General features: G+C 40.6%; 1 protein-coding gene across 1 annotated transcript; it reads left to right on the top strand.

The window, feature by feature from the left end:
* Positions 1 to 4,958: 4,958 nt before the first annotated feature.
* On the top strand, positions 4,959 to 18,086 carry il23r (interleukin 23 receptor). Its single transcript, XM_020612226.1, has 18 exons — positions 4,959 to 5,162; positions 5,982 to 6,060; positions 6,163 to 6,274; positions 6,725 to 6,854; positions 7,006 to 7,181; positions 8,422 to 8,545; positions 8,651 to 8,811; positions 9,172 to 9,308; positions 9,410 to 9,584; positions 9,711 to 9,793; positions 10,467 to 10,668; positions 10,772 to 10,972; positions 11,267 to 11,365; positions 11,549 to 11,704; positions 14,154 to 14,294; positions 16,277 to 16,364; positions 16,826 to 16,916; positions 17,250 to 18,086. Exons 3-18 carry the CDS (start codon positions 6,214 to 6,216, stop codon positions 17,886 to 17,888), a joined length of 2,664 nt encoding a protein of 887 aa, XP_020467882.1. The 5' UTR covers positions 4,959 to 5,162; positions 5,982 to 6,060; positions 6,163 to 6,213; the 3' UTR covers positions 17,889 to 18,086.
* The last annotated feature ends 1,566 nt before the right edge of the window (positions 18,087 to 19,652 follow it).

Genomic DNA, 19,652 nt, shown 5'->3' with positions numbered 1-19,652 from the left:
AAAGTCTAAAATCTAATCTTAAAGGTAGAGAGGGTGTCCGCCTCCTGAACTGAGACTGGGAGTTGGTTCCGTAGGAGAGGAGCTTGATGGACTCTAAATCCTGACTGAAAATCCTCAAACAAATCATTCTTGTGCAAGTGGTCACATAACTGCTTAGCAACAGCTTTTTCCAGAATTTTCGAAATAAACGGGAGATTGGATATTGGTCTATAATTAGCTAGGACACCTGGGTCAAGAGTAGGTTTTTTGAGTAGAGGTTTAATTACTGCAACCTTAAAAGCCTGTGGAAGATAACCTGTCAATAGAGAAAAGTTAATCAGATCTAATATAGATGTGTTGATTAGGAGAAAGACGTCTTTGAGCAGCCTGGTCGGGATGGGGTCTAAGAGACATGTTGATGATTTAGATGAAGCAATTGTTGAGGTCAACTCAGAGAGATCTATGGGAGAGAAGTAGTCCAAGTATAAATGAGGTCTTACAGATGTTTCTAAAGCCATTGTAGTAGATGGCACATCCATGAGAGCTGTGGGAATGGTCCGACCAATTTTTTCTCTAATAGTTGTAATTTTATTTATAAAGAAGCTCATGAAGTCAGTCTTTGTGGGACTCCGTATATCATGGCTCTTCTTTTAGATTCACAATTACCAATACTGACTACAACTGTTCCTGATAACCTGACCCAATTTTCCAGTCCATCTAAAAGTAATTCATTATCCATTTTATCAAATGCTGCACTATGATCTAACAACACTAGGACTGTTAGATTCAGGTGAATGTCATTTGTCTGTAAGAAGTTACTGAGTACAGTTTGTCCCAACTGCTAAGACATATTCTGAATCAATTCAGTTTTCTCGAAACTGCACACACCTTTTTTTATTTATCTCCTCTCATTTTCTATACCACTTAGTCCCAAACAGGGTCATGGGGGGCTGGAGCCAATCCCAGCCGGCATCAGGCGAAAGGCAGGGTACACCCTGGACAGGTCACCGGTCCATTGCAGTGCCAACACGCAGATGAACAACCACACACACACACATTCACTCCTACAGGCAATTTAGAGTCACCGATCAACCTAAGCCGCATGTCTTTGGACAGTGGGAGGAAGCCAGAGTACACACACAAGCACAGGGAGAACATGCAAACAGAAAGGTTGCAAACCCGGAACCTCCTTGCTGTGAGGCAACAGCACTACCCACCGTGCTGCCGTTTGTTTTTTTTTTATTGAAACACAAAATAACACATTTACAGGACAAAGCACATAACATATGACACAACAGACATTAACAAAAGAGACAAAGGGATTATTAATTGAGGGTATTAAGTTGTGTGTGTGAAAGTATGCATTGTGTGTATCCAACTTTATGCAGACTGATATTCATTACTTAAGGGAAAATAGAATTAAACCAAATAAATTAGGAAAATGGAGGGGGTATAAATGTAAACAAATGAAAAGACAGTTTGATAGAAAATGGGTGATTGTAGTAATAAAATAAGGAAGATGCTGCACCCGGTACTTTTTACCATGCTAACTCAGAGACGAGGCAGTCCAAGTAACTTCAAAACAGTGCTGATTTATTCAATGCAAATTAACATACACGCTCAGGTATCTTGCACCTCCAACATGCACGCAGGCCGCTGAAAGATGAAAGACCCCGAACCACAACAGGCCTATACATTATATCACTTCGAGCTAACCCCATTCTACTCAGAGACGTCACGGTTTGGCGTCTCCCGGTCCCAGCTTTGCAGCTGGCCAGAGCAGTAGTCAAAGCATGAGGAAAATCAATGTGTGATTGATTATGTGGTGTGTAGCTAAAACATTCTAACACAACCTCTAGTGACATGTCATGACATTAAACATAAGAAAATATTATGGCTATAGTTATGCACATCATAATATTAAACATCCTGTCTCCTGACAGTCAACTTTCTATCTAGTTATCTTTGACCATAAGCATCCTGCAGCACTCATGAGAATGCCTAAGCATTTAACAGCCTGAGCTAGACATCCTGTCTACTCTAAACATTTGTAATACATCAAGTATCTAACCAATATCTGACTAAAAATACCTAACAAAGAAAAAAGCAATAAAGCAATATCAATCCTATAATATATACTTTTGCATTCACATACTTATACATACTCAGATATATGTAAACACATTCATAAAACAAAAATAAATGAAATTAACATATCGGTAAATGATTAGAAAGAGGGAAGAGGAGAAGAGAAAAAAGGGGGGGTGTAGCTAATATTCTCATGTAATTTGGTTTGACTAATACATGTGACACTCAAAACAAGCATGGACAATGAGGACTAATAACAAAACTAATGAAGTAAAAAAGCAGTGTTACGTATGAGTGTGGTGTGGACCCCAGTTGCAGACACAGACCAGGAGGAGTAGGAGCCCAAAGAAAGTGGTTTATTGCACAAAACACAGGTAAAGCTGGGTGGCAGGAGGACGAGGACCCAGGGACAAGACCAGGCAGGAACCAAGAGAGATGAGGAGACCAGGCAGGGACCAGGCAGGGACCAACTTAGTGCAGTTCCTTTAATCCCAATAACATGTTCAAGTCTGTGCAGTAAGATGCTGTGATCAATGGTGTCAAAAGCAGCACTGAGATCTAAGAGGACAAGTATGGAGACAAGTCCTTTATCTGAGGCTAGGAGAAGATCATTGGTAGATCCATACAACTGACAACTGCAACATGATAATTCTATTTTTTCCTGAAATTGGTATTTTTATGGGCAGCATTGTGGAACAGCACTGTTGCCTCACAGCAAGAAGGTTCATGGTTTGAGCTCCAGCTGACCTGGTGCCTTTCTATGTGGAGTTTGCATGTTCCCCCTGCGCCTGCGTGGGTTCTGTCCGGGTAATCAGTCTTCCTTCCACAATCCAAAGATATGTTGCTTAGGCTGAGTGATGACTCTACATTGTCTGCAGGAGTGAGTCTGAGTTTGTCTCTATGAGTCAGCTTTGTGATAGACTGTTGACCTGTCCAGGGTGTACCCCACCTCTCGCCCAGTGTCAGCTGTCACCCCCACGACCATCTTTAGGATAAGCGGTATAGATAATGGATGGATGGATGGTATTTTTAGGCCAAATTACATGATTTACATTGTGACACTGACTACCCTCACAGGAACACACTGTCAAGAGAAATTCAAAACAATATTATATAACACGTTTGAAATGTCACACTGACAAAGAGCAGAAGTTTCTCACTCCTTTATTTTGAACAAATGATAAAGTGATATAGTGTTGCTGTAAGTTGTAATTTCATATGTTGACGCTGCTAGAAAATAAAGATGCAGCATAATATAAATATGAATCCAGCTAAAAATACAGCAAAATTTTAATTATTATTGAATCGAACTAGGCATCATTTGCTAAATCTTACCTCAGCTCTCGGTCAGGCCATAGAATCTTCAGTGTCAGATAGTCACTGAACCAGGCATGAACCAGAGTAGCCCAGTAGAAACTAACATTATCCTAAATGTCAGGTCTGCTCGGCGCTACATGCCTCTCTCTCCCGCTCTCTCACATCCTGCAGGCTCAGCTACACAGCTGATTATCCACTCTCTGGGTGTAGCATGCAGCTGAGGTTCATCCCCAATGATCAATCTTCCCTACTTAAAGCGCTGGCAGACGCTCCTTCGTCGCCAGATCATTGACGTGGAGGTCGAGGTTTTATTCGATGCGGCCACACATGGATTCTGTTACGCTATGCTTCGTTCCAGCCCTGTGGCAACTCCTTAGACCTGTCTCGTGCCTATATGATTTCTGCTATGTCCTGCTGCATTCACCTACCAGCCCACTGTGGATCGCACGCTTCTCCTCTATGCTGCTGCAGCGTCAATCCACTCACCTGTCTGTCTTTGTCCTCTGATCCTCCTGGTTCCTGCTGCTCGCCTGCTTGCTTACCTGCACATCCTGGTCCTTTCAGCCTCCACTGCTCAACCCTGGTTTGGACCACATTAACCCCATTGACTTTGTTTTCCCTCAACCGCTTGTTTTTTGTAATAAAGACTCTTTTGTTTTCCAACTAGCACTGAGTTTGCACTCAGTCCTCTTTCTCTCTCTCACCTCCTGGTGAGAGACACCAACCCTAACATGATAAGGTTTTGGGATTATGCTAGGTGCCCTGGTTCCCCATGATTGTTGTAAAGTTTATCTAGGATGCAAGTACAATAGATGTGCTGTGTTATATGGACCCAAAGTGGCATGGTGTGGTAATGGGAGGCCCTTGATTAGTTATAGCGTGCTTGACCTCCAGTGCCCCTCTGTCTTCTGCTTGTTTAGGATTCATTCCAGAGCACACAGACATGTCAATGGCCATTTATAGGATCTTGCTGTTTTAATTGGTGTCCTAAATTTTGTGACTTCTGTGTGTTTGTGTGTTTATGCCGGGAAAGAAGTTGAGCTCATGAGATGACTTTTCTTTCTTTTTTGGATGATGGTGTAAAGATGCTTAAGAGAGCTGAGCAACGTAGAATTTACAACATGTCCAACTTTTAAAAAGCTTGTAGGCAGAATATCTAATAAGCAAATAGATGGTTTAATATGCCATGCGATTTCTTTGAGAACTTTGTTATTCATTTCAGTCAGTTCAGCTGTTAGAGAGATCATTCAAAAAAAAACTCAGGTTGGAGAATACAGTGCACTACATAGTGATGTTTATCAAGTTGGTTCATGCTGTTATATAGTTTGCAACATACTGAATATTTAATTTAAGTTCTTTAGAGTATAAAGTTTGTGTGTCAGAAAATGCCAGTATATAATTTAACAGATCCTTTATCATCCTGCATCACGTACCAAATGGCTTTACATATAAAAAAGTCACTTTATGCTACTTGTCTTGACATTGAACTCTTAACATTTTTACATTAAGCCATAGCAACTCTGAAAATGAGCAAACCTCAACTGTGTGGTCTCTCTTATCTTTACATAAACATACTCCCCCTCTGACTTCTGGGTTTTCCCTGAGATCAGAGATGGAAATTAACTAGTAAAAGGAAATTACAGATCAACGGATTGTGCTTATCTTTCTTCAGACACAGGTGACATGCTACTCTGAGGACTATGACCATAGGAAACAAGCTCAGTGAGAAAAACTATGAGTTTATTTTTATTTGAAGGGGACCTTTTCAGGAGAGAAGTGTAAGTTTGTTTTTAACTAACTAGCTATACTTTGACTTTGTAATTTTTAGTGAATCATTATTGTTTGTACTTAATGGTTTGCTATTCACATTCAGCATTACTGTAAGACATCTTCAGAAGTGTCAGAATCAGTAGAAATAATGAGGTTGCTGTGAAGCTACTGTCAGCATGTTCATTAAAGTAGACGTCACAGCATATTACACGTTGGTTCGATCCTTTTATTATCTGCCAACAGCAGCACGTTTAATGAGAGCAGGTGCTGGGAAAATGACTAAACTGGAGGCTTGTGGTGATGAAAAACGGATAACTGAAGTAGGGCACCAAGGTACTCAAACTAATGTTCACAGTTTCTGCATTTACCAAAATACCACCAAACTAGGTCACTGGCCTCTTTAAGATGTTTCATTCACACAGCAAAGTTCATTTAGTCAGATGTGTCTCACAAAGCAAATCAGCAGAGGAAGTTGAATCTATTGCTTAACACTTGTTGGATTGCACCTTGATGATAAAACCTGACAGCGTGCAGGCAGCATGAAATTCTGGTGAGCCTTATCTGAACATATCCACTAATGAAAGGTGATGTGTCGGTATCTATGATAGAGAAAATGTAGAAAACATGTAAGAACTGCTGTATTGAAAGGTACTTTTTCCTTTCAAGGTATCTTAAAAAATCAGATGCTGAGATTTGATGCAGTGCATGTTAATGTTAACATGTTAATCTCAGTTGTTTCATCAGGATGATGCAGTGACAGGAATGTTTTATCTCACAGCTGCTTGTCACAGAGTTTTTTGTACTTTGGTAAATGTTATGTGCTTCAGCTTTCCACTTGAAGTTCAGCACAACACTGTGTCTCCTGTTTGTGTCAGCCTGAACATGTCCTGTACACAAATGGCTGAGGTAAGTTTTAAAGACTCACTTCATGTATGAAAATTCCCATGAAACTGCTCTTTAGAAAAAATTATTTGGCAATTTAATTATACAGATGACCTTTGTTTATAGCTGCTGAGTCATGCTGAGTGGGCTCCTCGAGATTAACAAAAATGAGATAAGATGAATATCTTCTCAGCCATTTGGAGATGCATCATTATACTGCTCACTTTTTCCCTAAACCGTGAGTATCAGTCTGTTTGTCTGTCTGTCTTTCTATCCAGCATATTCAGTTAAATTTGGTCCTTGATTTGGTGAGAAAAAGGGTTCGTAGTTGCTGTGGTTTTCAAGCTCTAAACCCTGTTTTGCAGCTCTGGCCACAGTGGTGAGGTTTAAAAAAAAGTGTTTTTGTGTAACAGTCAAACAAACATGGAAAGAGTTTTTGTCTACAAATTTTCTTGGCATGTCTTGTTGCAAAGCTAGTAATGGACACTGACAATAACAGTGAGAACAGAGGAGGCAGGTTGTGTCACAGAATTACATTCCTGACAGCACCGATGAGCTGAACAATAAACCTGTTGCTGTGCAGTGTGCAATATTCATATGTACCATCTAATTTTAACTATGGTTTTTAAACTAAACATAACTCCTCACAAATGCTATGAAAACCTGTGTTTCTGTCTTTTCTGGACAGGTTGCCCTCTGCTACCTGCTGGCAGCCAGCGCTTCAATGGTCTTGGCTACCTGACAGTAGAGCCAGCCCCGCTTTTCCTCATAGGCTCAAACCTGACAGTGTACTGCCATGTCACAAAATGTCAACACGGGTAGGAATGGTGAAAATACAGCACGATGAAATATGAGTCAATATGCCTTGTCTATACTTAGGTACTCAGATATGTCAACTATGTTTTGTTATGTTTGACTTCTTGCCAAAAAAGGTTTTGTTCAGATGTAGTTATTTTTACTGACTTGCAGGTTCACAATATCTCTTGAGCTGAATGGTCAGACTGTGGATGCTAGGAAGAAAGTGAACTGCACCACAATGGTATTTAATCTGCTCAATGTCCAGACACCACGGCTTGAAGTGCTTTGTAAGTTGAAGGGGGATCAGCTGTCCAAGATTGTCAATGGACTGGAACTACATGGTGGACGTATGTACACTTGGTTCTGATGTCTACAGTCATATACATAGAATTAGGGTTGTATGAATTAAAAAGAAAACATAAAATTTTCCAATTTACATTATGTGCAAATACAGAATTATGAGCAAACATAAATTATGTACACACAGTGTATAAAACTCACTAGCTCATTGCCACTGATTTGATATTGTAGGCAGTAACATTAAGTTTCAACTTATTGTAGCTGTAATAAACTGGAATGACATTTGGTTTTGATACTCATCATCACTGCATGTCCAGCAGAGCCAATACTCAACTTTTCATAAGTCACCAACTGATGAAACAACTGCCCAAAAGTGGCCTGAATTATAACAGCTCACCCAACTGAAGAAAACATTGCTCAACTGGGCAGAAATCCACTCAGTCTGGTGATAGAGTAATGTATCTGAAAGCCACCTCACCTTTTCTAAATTTTATATACTTATGTGAATTTGATTATTCACAAACAATAAGTAATATGTGTAAATGAGTTTAAAACAAATTCCTACAGTAAAACTACATTACTGAATGCATGATCAGGGCCATCTATAATGCCTTTGCAGACCAGCAGGGGGCAGTAGTCCACTGGTTGAAAACCCTTGTTTCAGAACAAATGGGTGTAACAGCTGTGACTACTGTTGGTCAGGAGCACTCCTACAGGTAAATGGTCTTAAATTTGTATGGTGCTTTTCTATGCATTGCACCACACTCAAAGCCCTTTCATGCTATTTGGCCATTCACCCATTCACACTCCCAAGCACTTACACATTCATACACCAGTGACATCACCGGAAGTAATTGGGGATTCAGTGTCTTGCTCAAGGACACTGCAACATGTGGACTGGACAAGCCAGGAATCGACCCACTAATCTTCCAGTTAGCATACAACCCACTCAGGAGGTAGAGTGGGGAGGGATCGAGGTGACTTTCAGGATTAAAATAGTGCCCATCTGGTGTGTGTAAACATTTGCCATATAGCTTCCATTGTTATTTCTGGGAAAAACTCATAGCACACTTTTTGTCCATGAGCGACATCTTTTGATTCCCACACTGTGTGTGTGTGTGTGTGTGTGTGTGTGTGTGTGTGTGTGTGTGTGTGTGTGTGTGTGGAACCAGAACTGCAGGTGAACTATAGTGTGCCAGAAAACATAAGACAGAGTTTGCATTTCTCAGCACACATAAAAAATAACAGTGATTTCCTTTTCATTTTTTCCAACCTTTTCTCTTTAAGTCCCTCCAGATAAACCCAAAAGCATTAACTGTGAAACTACAAGGAGCTCAGATGCTGTAGGCTGCTCGTGGAAGAAAGGACAGGAAACGTACCTCCCCACAACCTTCAACATTTCAGTCAACAGGTATGGTGTTATTTTGGGGTCACATGAGGCTTTTGTTTGTTGTTTTTCAGCAGCTTAATATATGCTTTATCTGCAAAACTCATTTTAAATACATTTTTATATCAGAGAAAATGGCATCCAGATACATTTAGCCCAAACCCGACATGAAAACATCACCATACCACGTGGAATTTTAGATGAAAACACTAAATACCACTTGATTGTCACTGCCTACAACCACTTCGGAGCCTCACAGGAACTGTTCATCCTGTGTGTAAAGGATATAGGTAAGCTGTCACTTCTGTTGAACACTATAAATGAGTGTCCATCTACGTAAACTCACTTGTTTTTTAAAAAGGTGTGATCTGTTATTTCCTTGTGAAATTAGTCATCCTATGAACTATTGCATCATGTCATCACAGTTTGGCTATTTTAGCCTGGCTATCAGCAAACTGTTTCTCTGGTTTTGTAATATCTTTTTGAGGTGAATTGTTGGCTCAGTGCATCCATTGTTTCACTGAAGTGTTTGGAGTTATGACGTGCTTTAACAGCAGTGATTTCCTGAGTCACACTGTTGTTTGTTTTTGAGTCATGTTGCACAATCATCATCACTTGTGTTCTTTTATGATATTTCTACTGAATTTCAGTGATACCAGAGACCCCTCAAATTATGCAGATAGAGTTTGGGAATAGCTCCATAGCAACCATGTTGCAGTGGAAAACCCCTGAATCCTCAGTGCATCTCAGACCAAACATCAGACTCCACACAGATAATGGCTCCTGGGTAATGTGATGTTATGATACCTGTGATAGTTATGTGATGATTTGCAGAATCACCTTCTATTAGGCTGTCTGCAGATTAACTAATCTTCTGATGTTTTTCAGGAAGTGAAAGAGGGAACAGAGCTCAATGAAGGTCTGATAAGACTGGACAACTTGAGGCCGCTGACTGATTATGAATTCCAGTTGAGAACATGCTTCACACCCAGCTTGACCTCCACCAAAAGGTCGGTCTGCAGTAAATGGAGCCTGTCTATGAGGGGGAGAAGCCCTGGAAAAGGCAAGCTCACACCTGATCCACAACATTCTTTCTCAACATGCATCAAAGGCTGTCTGAATATGAAAATGTGCAAGTTTGTTGTCACTCATCCAACAACCGACATCTTGTGGTTGACCTTATCTTTAGGTCCATCTCAGCAATTACATGTGTGGAGGGTTTTCAGAAGCCATGCGACAAACAGGCTGCAGGTGGTGACAGTTTTGTGGAAGGTAATGTGTGATAACTGTTCATTAACTTTGGCATTTACAGTATATTAATACTGCCTATTTTGTAATACAGAGTTACGCCAAATACTAGAAGTTGTATATTCTGCTACATTTATTTAGTTATACCACACCAAGGCTCCACTTCTCATTGATTAAAAGAATAGTTATAACTTTTGCAAAATACTCTTATTCTCTCTCTCTCTCCTCCTTTTGGCCAAGAGTTAGGTGAAAAGATTGCTACCACTTTCATGTCTGTTGCAAAAATGGCTTTATCTTGGCAGTTAATGCCCTGCACTGCATCCAGATGAGAAATAGTCTAGCCATTATCTGCCCACAAGACCTTTATTGGTTTTACAAATTTTTGTGCGCACTAAACGAAAGAGATATAACACCTTAATCGGTGAGCTTTAGAGGTGCCAGTAGGTGGACCTTTTGACTGAGCCAGGCTATCTGCTTCCCTCTGTTTCTAATCTTTTTGCTAAGCTAAGCTAACCATCTGCTAGCTACAGCTTCATATTTGATTGGCAGATATGACAGTGGTATCAATCTTCTCATATAACTCCTTGTGAAAAAGCCAATAACATTACCTCCCAAACTGTCAAACATATTTCTTTAAAACATACCTCCTGGATGATGTAAACAAGTAAACCTCTAGTGATAGATGGACTTCTCCTAGCCCCCATCAAGAGAGGACTACAGTGGTGAGGTGCAGCAGTACAAAATGTTTCTGGTTAATGGCCAGACACAGAATGTGACCTGTGCTGCTGCTTTGAGCCAGTGTTCAGTCCAGGTACCAGCAGAGGTTCAGGCACTGAGCATCAGCGCTGTCACCTTATATGGGACTTCTCCACCAGCTGATGTGCCACTCAGACACTCAGGTACACAAAAACAAAAACATAAGAGGACAAAACCTAGAAACCTAGTAAAGCAAGATTAAGTTGTAAAGAAAGCCAAAGAATAAAATTTATATTTTTTGTTTAGGTGTTTTTGGACCTGTTCTGAGAGAGGTGGCTCCTGCAGTTAATGGCAGTGCTGTGCTCGTCTCCTGGTCATGGCCAGGGACCAAGCAACGGTCAGCGTCTGGAGACCTGCTGTACTATGTGATAGAGTGGACAAGTGTACCCGCAGCAGAGCTGCAATGGCAAAAGTTGCCCAAAGATCAAAATAACACATCCATCCCAGGTACATAGCACTTACAATTCAAGCATGGTGACAACGCAGTAACAGCCACTCCAACACACACATAAAACATTTACTGTATGAAACTGATATATAGGCTTAAACTGAGATATCAAACTGTGGCCTCTTGTGGGCTGTTGGTGAATTACACTCATTTGTGCATTTATCCTTTCGATACCCGTGGAAGATCTAAAATTAATCTTATACCGTTGATGCAGCTGAATTCAAAGGTTAGAAGCAAATTTGTGTATTTGTGAATTCTAGTTGAGAGTGTTTGGTTTCCCTGTATTGTTTCAGGTCTGAAGGCTGGTGTGAGGTATAATATCTCTCTGTATGCTGTGACCACCAGAGGCGTCTGTGTTCCATCATCTGGTCTGGTCTACTCCAAAGAACAGAGTAAGACCTGTAGACTCCACATGCCCACAGAAACAGCTTTTAAATGTAAAGGGGGACATTTTTCAACAACTGAGTTTATCGTGTGATGTACATACTGTATGTATGTACATTAAGGACTCGCACAACATTTGATTTACAGCATATACACACTGGTATGATCCTCTCTCTGTCTCTCTGTTTCAGAACCAGCATCTAGTCCCAATATGTTGGTGCTGATCCATGAGGCCAGGCGAGTCCTGATCCAGTGGCATGAGCTGCCTGTGGACCAGCAGAGAGGCTTCATCACAAACTACACCATCTATGTCCAGACGTTGGACTCCAGCAAAACAGAACGAAGTGGTGAGAAGTCATACTGTTTCATTTTATGTGTGTTTGTCTTATATATGTGAAGAGAACTGAAACAATTAAGTAATTCATCAAGTAGCTGGGTAATAGAAAATGAACTGGCAGTATTCCATTTAACACTGAAGTCATTTTTTAAAATCATAAGTGAGAAATATTTACTGATTTCAACATGAAAGGATTTTTTGTTTTTCTTTGTCTTATGTGTCAAATAAAATTGTGTTCACCACTAATGTGTTGTGACTGCAGCAGAAATCTCAGACATGTATTTTAAGCATTTTTCCAGTTAGAAAACTGTACCACTTAACCCATAAAACTACAGACCAATGTCACTGAGCTGCTTTGTATCATCTGTGGATTGTATCATTCTCCCTCACAATATAATGACACTTTGATTTAGTGTGAAGGTTTGGAGGAAACACAGCCTTGCTGCAGGTTTCCTGTTCTTGTACAATAAGGGCTCTTTATGGTGCCCATTTAACCTCACATTCATGTGTGTACTTTACCTTGGTCAGGCTAAGGTTTCTAGACTGTTTGTGGCTCTGCACACATATGGGAAATTATATATATGCAGTAGTGTGCATATATTGTGTTTCAGCATAAGCTGCTGTTATATAATGGAAAGTGCGCAACCTGCACTCCATTGTTAGTCCCCTCCCACAAACCTTCAATGCATCAGCAGGGTTTTTCTGCTCTTAAGTTCCAGTAACAAGGTGAATTTCAAGCATTACACTGCTGGTTGGAAAGGAGGGGTTAGCCTCTATATTAAGAAAGACAATAGAACCAATGGAGCATAACAGATGTTACAATGTTGATAAGGAACATTTACTATGTTTACTTTTATTCAGAAAGCCTGACTTAGGGTTATATTTAATCCTGCCTGACTGAATATATGTCTCAGACAAAGTTGAGGACATTATGACTGATCAGATGCCCTTAGTGAGCACAGTGATATTTGGTTAGTTGCCTTCTTTTTCACAATGCCTGCAGTGAAGCATAGAGTTTTCTAGAACTGGCTTTAACCATGAACAGGAAGCCATGTGGCTACATGCAACCATGAAGGCTGTTACTAACCCCCCTCCCCACTTCACACACTATTTCTGGAACATCTGTGTAGAGGCACCTGAGAACTTACCTTTTCCTCTTTCTGTTATGATATGTTGTGTGCATGCAGGGCACCATTATCCTTTCTTCAAGTCAGTGTTTTGCTCAGAATTACTTAAATGTGTTAACTTATTCTCATGCTTTTTTAAAAACTTTTTCTCAAAACACAACTCCTTGTCAGAAGCTAGTGATAGTCTATAGCAGTTATGGCTGCACCACACTGGGAAACACATACAGACATGAAACTTAATAAATATAAATTCTTTTTCTCTACATACTCAAGGGCTCTCCTGAAGTTGTTTCACAAGCAGATAAAATAAAACACAGAAAGCTGAACATTTTCCAACATTCATATTTGACAAACTGGTCTCACCACATGGGCCATTTAGAAGCTGTTCTGGAGCTTTCTGTCATACCGCACAAGCTTCCTTTTCAGATTAGCAGATTTTTTTTATTTTTGGAGTTCATCCATAGGTAGATGTTCACATCTGTTTTTCTGACCACTTAAAGCACTTCTCCTCCGTGACTGAAAATTCATGTTTGACGGTGGAAAAAGAAGTTGACAAAACAGTCTCACCACAACTTCCACTGAGGTCATTTCTGTTGTTTCAAAGGTCAAGACTTTACTTGTAGTCTCAACACTCATAATTAGTTATTTCATTACAGAAGAACTCGTCATGTTTACTGGATTTTGCGCGATTGTACAGATTAAATCAAAGCCGTCCTTGTTTAATTGCATATTTTCCACCTTAAAGCAGCTATAGTGAGTATTTTTATAACAGTGTATCAAATGACAATGTGAAACCTGTGTGATGGTATGAAAGATGTCACTTCTGATACAGAGAATAATCACCTGAAACTGCAGCTCCACTTTGAGTTTCAGCTCACTGTTTAGCTGTCCGACCCACAACTTTAATGTTTTGGTTCACTGTCATTGCCCTCATGAGACAAGTGTTTCAGTGAAAAAGTACAGTATATAAAGGCTTTGTACTGTAACTTCTCGGATGCAAATAACAGACAAAGTTAGGAACCAGCTGGAGAACATAGCATTTAGCACCTAAAGTTATATTTTTCTCAGGAGTTGGTAGAGATCAAAAACAGAGCTAAAAGACTGAATATTGGACTTGAATTCATCAGGTGGCCAGAAACACAAATCCAAATGAATGATAATGTTACTCTGCAACTGCTGGATGTGTAATAAGTTCACCATATCAACTTAAAGGCTGATGATATGTCAATGTTGTGTTCATAGCTTAACCACACACCAGTTATAGCAGCTTTAAATATCTAAAATAACTGTAGATGAGCAGCTTTAACCAAGGAAACCCTGACTCTCATCCAGTGATGGTGCCAGCCTCCAGCCCCAGACAGATGTGGATAGACTGTTCTGAAGGAACAGTGGCTTTGGAGCTGACTGCATCCAACTCAGTGGGAGAAGGACCACGAGCAAGACGGATCTCTTCTCTGCCTGCAGCCCCTCCAGGTCAGTATCCTGCTGCTATTCTCTGGCCCTGTTAAAACCACAAATACCAACATATTTAGCCATTACCTCTAAAGCACTTTCCTGTAGATACAGTGCATATGAAAGGTTTTCAGACCATTTCAAGTTTTCCACATTTTGTTATGTTTCAAATTCTTAAAATTGATTCCCTTAATCAAATAATATGATGTACATCAATGTAAACTGTGCCATTCTGCATAATTAGTACTTGTGCTTTTGGTACTTTAAGTATATTTCTTGCTAACACTTTTCTACTTTTACTTGATATTTTCAATGCACGACTTTTACTTGTAACAGAGTATTTTTTTTATACTGTGTTATTGCTACTTTTACTTAAGTAAACAATCTGAATACTTCTTCCACCATTGCAATAGTCATTCAGATGCTTCTACAGCATGGTTAGAGTCCACCTGTGGCTAATTTAATTGATTAGATATAATCAGGACAGGCACACACCTGTCTGTATGGGGTCTCATAGTTGATGGTGTATGTCAGTGACAACAAAGCCATGAGGCTGAGTGAACTGTCCACTGACCTACGAGACAGGACTGTGTCAAGACACAGATCTGGGGAAGGATACAAGAACATTTCTACAGCACTGAAAGTGACCAAGAGCACAGCAGCCTCCCCCAACAGTCTTCACAGATCTGGCCGCTCAGCCAGACTGAGTAATCAGGGACAAAGAGCCTTGGTCAGACAGAACCAAAGGTCAGTTCCTTTCTGGAGATGGGGGAACCTTACAGAAGGACAACCTTCTGCACAGCACTCCACCAATCAGGCCTCTATGGTAGACTGGCCAGAAGGACGCCATTCCTCACTAAAAGGCCTATGACAGCCTGCTGGGAGTTTTGGCACCTGAGGGAGTCTCAGACCATGAAACGCAAAATCCTCTGGTCAGATGAAACTATTTGGCCACAATTCCCAATAGTGTGTGTGGAGAAAACCAGGCACTGAGCATCATTTCACTAATACCATCACTATAGTCAAACACGATGGTGGCAGCATGAGGCTGTGGGGATGGTTTTCTGCATCTGTGACTGGGAGACTAGTCAGGGGTGAGGGAAGAATGGATGCTGAAAAATATAGCGCAGTTCAGAATGAAAACCTTCTACAGTGTCTCAGAGCTTAGGTTGGGGCGAAGGTTTACATTTCAACAAGACAACAACCCAAAGCATACCATCAAAAAAACATAGGAGTGGCTTCAGGAAAACTCTGGGAAAGTCCTGGAGTGGCCCAGCCAGAGTCCATACCTGAACCCAATGGAGCATCTCTGGAGAGACCTGAAAATGGCTGTGCACCAGTGCTCCCCATCCAACCTGGTTGACCTTAAACAAGCCTACCAAGAAGAAGAAAATTCCAGAAGAAAAATATGGCAAGTTTGTAGCTTCATCCTCAAGACTTGAGGCTATCGTTGCTGCGAAATGTGCTTTAACTCATTCTCCTGCAACAGATTTTCAGTGTGCATAGGTTTTGTTTTACTAGTAACCAGGATGCATACCACTAGAGCTGATTTCATGAAATGCTACACGACAATAAGAACAGATGTACAAGAATACACGATTAACATAGACAGATACCCAAACCATGTAGCCAAATCTGTACTAACTGGTGCCACAGTCCCCCACTGAAGGGTTTGAATACTTATGTAAATGGGAAGTTTCCGTCTTTTATTTTTGATAAATTTACAAAACACTCCAAAAAAACTGTTTTCACTTTGTCATTATGGAGTACTGTCTGTAGATTGACGAGGAAAAAAGTGAACTGAATTCATTATAAGATGAGTCTGAAGCATAAGAAAATGTGGAAAACTTGAAAGGGTCTGAAAACTTTCCATACCCACTGTATGTAAATGTGGCTGTAATTCCCTTTCATTTCATGTCATTACAATGAAGCCTTAAGTGGAGAACATTATTTTCTGTGACAACTAGTCTATTAAACTGTTGTGTGTTTCCCTTCTCCTCTAGTTGGCCCGGTGATTGTGACTGTTTTCATCATTACCCTCTTCATGGCGATCATAGCCAACCTAATGTGTTGGAGTTGTGTGAGGAAGAGGTATGTCTATCACTTTAATCTCTGTCATAGTTTCATGGAAAACAACAGTCACCATAACAAACAAGTCACTATAACAGACAACATACATAATCTAAGAGTAGTGAAAGTAGTCCGTTCGAATAACCAGAACTTGATTTTCTCAGTCTCCTGCAATGGATTTTTAAGGTTTTGTTTTACTAGTAACCAGGAAACATGCCACACCATCAAATGCCACACCACAATATGAGCAGATGAACAATAAGACACATGATTAACATAGACAGAAACCTACACAATGTGGCAAAGCCTGTACTAATTGTGGTCAGAGTGCCCCATCGTTAGCTGTGGAGATACATTCATTATGACATTACCATCAAATGTGTTTGCTTTGTTTTGGCAGAAAAAGACTGTTTTTGTTGTTCCTTTAAGTCTGTAAATGCAACTTTACTGTTTCATCCATTATGAATTGTCTTCTATCTCAGGGTCAAACAGAAATGTATTTCCTGGGGACCTGCCGGGCTTGTTGAGAACCTGCCAAAACTGGGAAACAGTAATGCAATCAGACTGCTGGAGGTAATCAAAACAAGCTAATGAAGCTGACTGTATTGACATTCATGCTTCCCTTTTTTTGTGTCAGCTACTGTCACCATATTTAGTAACAACAACCGCACTGACACCAACAATAAGCACTGAATTAGAATGCCTAATGAAATTTTGAAGTATGTCAAAAACACTACACAGTTTCTAGAAGTTTCCTTGTCTGGAGTGCAGTACAAAGTGATGTACATTGTTATTCTCTGCTTGATGATGCATGTTTGTCCAACACATTTGCTATATATGTGTCACTTTGGGTGAGTCAGTCAACTCTAACTATGTTGTTTTTAATTTTGTTTTTTTGGTCTCCAGGAGGACAGAGGTGAACCATCCTTCTCATCCACTCACAGTGACCCTCCTCTGTCCCCCATCAGTCTGATCTCCTGGGAGGAGAGGAACGAGGTGTACCCCACCATTCAGGTCGAAGTTTCCCAACCTGATTTTGGACCAGCTGTGGCAGAGACACCTTTACTCACATTAGACTGTGGGACAATGCTTGTTGGCAGCCAACTGGAACATGTCAGCTACAAACCCCAGGTTGCTACTTTTGCTTTACAAGGAGAGGAGGTAAAAGAGACAGAAGAGGAGCAGAGGGACATATCAGTGAGTGGGGAGGAGGACATATGTTCAAGTGTATATGGAGGATTGCTGAGAGGTTTGCTTTCCAATGTGGAGGTGGAGTTCTCGGATTCACCCCTGGTACTGACTCTCAGCTCAGTCAACGGCCTTTTGTGGCCTAAAACAGAGGCTGTATTGAACAGAGGTGTCTTATCTGGGATGACAGGGACTGAGAATGATGTGGGAGTGGACTTTCCCTCTCTGGAGTTACAACAGGATGAAAAAATGTCTTGTGACGTGTCTCAGTATACCATTGAGAAAACATTGACTGATGCATACTTCCCTCAGGTAGCCATTGTTAGCAGCAGCACACTCTGCAACTCGCACAGGTAGCAGGGACAATGGGAAAGACAAACAGTTGGCACTGTACTGACTTTCAAAAAGCATTAAGCACCACTTGACCATGTGGTGACCTCAGTGACTGTGTGATTAGAGTAAAATCATGCCTCAGATTATCTGTAACTATAATCAGTTGTTAAAAAACTATTCAATGAGTTTGACTGAATGATAATCCAATAAAGGTGTCACAATTATTCAGTGTTGGCATCACTTATTATGAAGACATAGGGTCACCAGATGTTTTTGATTTTTAGTGACATGTCTTTACAACTATTGCCTGAATTGCCATGATATGTGATGGATATCCATGGTTCCCATAAAATATACCAATCATTTTGGTGATCCTCTCATCTTTCCCCTAGCACTGTGGTCCCCAGCCTGGGGGTTGGGACCCCAAAAAAGGTCGCGAGACAAATCTGAGGAGTCGCTAGATGATTAAGAAGAAAGCAGAAAGACAAATTTCTGTTACAGTAATTGAATTTAAATTTCCAGACTTTGCTGTAACTTTTTTCTTGTGACTTTCTAGATAATTTTACACAAGCCAGGGGTCACAAGCCAAGAAGGATAGGACATTATTTCTCAGAATGAACTGTGATCCTCTGACCTTTCAGCTTGTACCACCCTCAGGACAAAAATTTCTCCAGTACTTTGGTTTATGACTGGAAAAACCTAGGAAATATCAACTGGACTAGGTTTTTAGGTCGAAGACATTTCACCTCTCATCCAAGAGGCTTCATCAGCTCTGCCCGACTGGCGTTGAGTTGGAAATATTTATCCCCCTCGGTGGTGTTTCAGTCCTTAGATGCCCAACAATGTCCCCTAATGACTGAGACGTTATAGCCCAGTATCAGTGAGTGTCGTTACCTGTCTTTGAATCCTCCCCTGTGGACCGACGCCTATGGTCGCCTATGGTGGGCATGTTTGGGCAGAGATCTCAAAACAGGATTGTAGATGGATGACAAGTTGTGTCTTAGTCCACCACCTCTATTTAGTGAGGGGTGTTCTTTTTGGACAAAAATAGTTTCCTTGACTCCTCTCTCGAACCAGCGATGTTCTCTGGAGAGGATCTGGACTTCACTGTCCTCAAAAGAATGTCCTTTGTCTAAGATGGTGAACCTAGTAAACTTTATACCTGATAACCATCAACATGTTACATTGTCACTGTGAATATTTAGCTGACCAGCATTGCTGAGTTGCTAGCATAGTTGTAGACTCTTTTTTTTGTTTGTTTGTTTTTTTTATAATGTCCTTAATACATAAAGGATACCTGCTCCAATGGACAGTTTGAACACTTCTGGAAAAGAATTGTAAAGGATCTGGACCATGATTTTAGTTTTAGACCAAATGATTGGCAGGACAGCAGTGAACAAATGCACAGTGCACATTTATATGTTATAACTTGTTGAACCACCCACAACTCATGCCACTAATGTGTAAAAACAGCTGTCCTGTATCCACTACTGCCTGGTTCTCTTATTTTAACATTAAGGTGTGACTTCTGTATGTTTGTAATGTTAGCCACTGTGTTTTGTTAGACAGTGATGTGACACACTGTGAAATTATTCCAAAACACATCCAGATAAATGTCATGTGGGGATTTCCCTGCTACATACTGTACAGTGGTTCATGCTATAGTAATCTGCTCCTGAACCTTCAGTCCTACTCATACATGTACAACTTGCAACACTGTTTGTTAGGACTTCCTGAGTGGTGTCTCACTTCCTCCCTGATAATCACAATTTCAGGGTTTCTTTCTTT

The sequence above is a fragment of the Monopterus albus genome, unplaced genomic scaffold (genome assembly GCF_001952655.1).
Source record: "Monopterus albus unplaced genomic scaffold, M_albus_1.0 scaffold122.1, whole genome shotgun sequence".
Classification (NCBI taxonomy): domain Eukaryota; kingdom Metazoa; phylum Chordata; class Actinopteri; order Synbranchiformes; family Synbranchidae; genus Monopterus; species Monopterus albus.
Note: the sequence above shows the minus strand (reverse complement) of the source record. Positions and strands in the feature narration are given on the sequence as shown.

Coding starts and splice junctions, on each gene's coding strand:
- il23r (XM_020612226.1), top strand. CDS start 6,214: ATGAATATCTTCTCAGCCATTTGGAGATGCATCATTATACTGCTCACT. Junction 10,669..10,771: donor TGTGCCACTCAGACACTCAG/GTACACAAAAAC, acceptor TTTTTTGTTTAG/GTGTTTTTGGACCTGTTCTG. Junction 10,973..11,266: donor AAATAACACATCCATCCCAG/GTACATAGCACT, acceptor GTATTGTTTCAG/GTCTGAAGGCTGGTGTGAGG.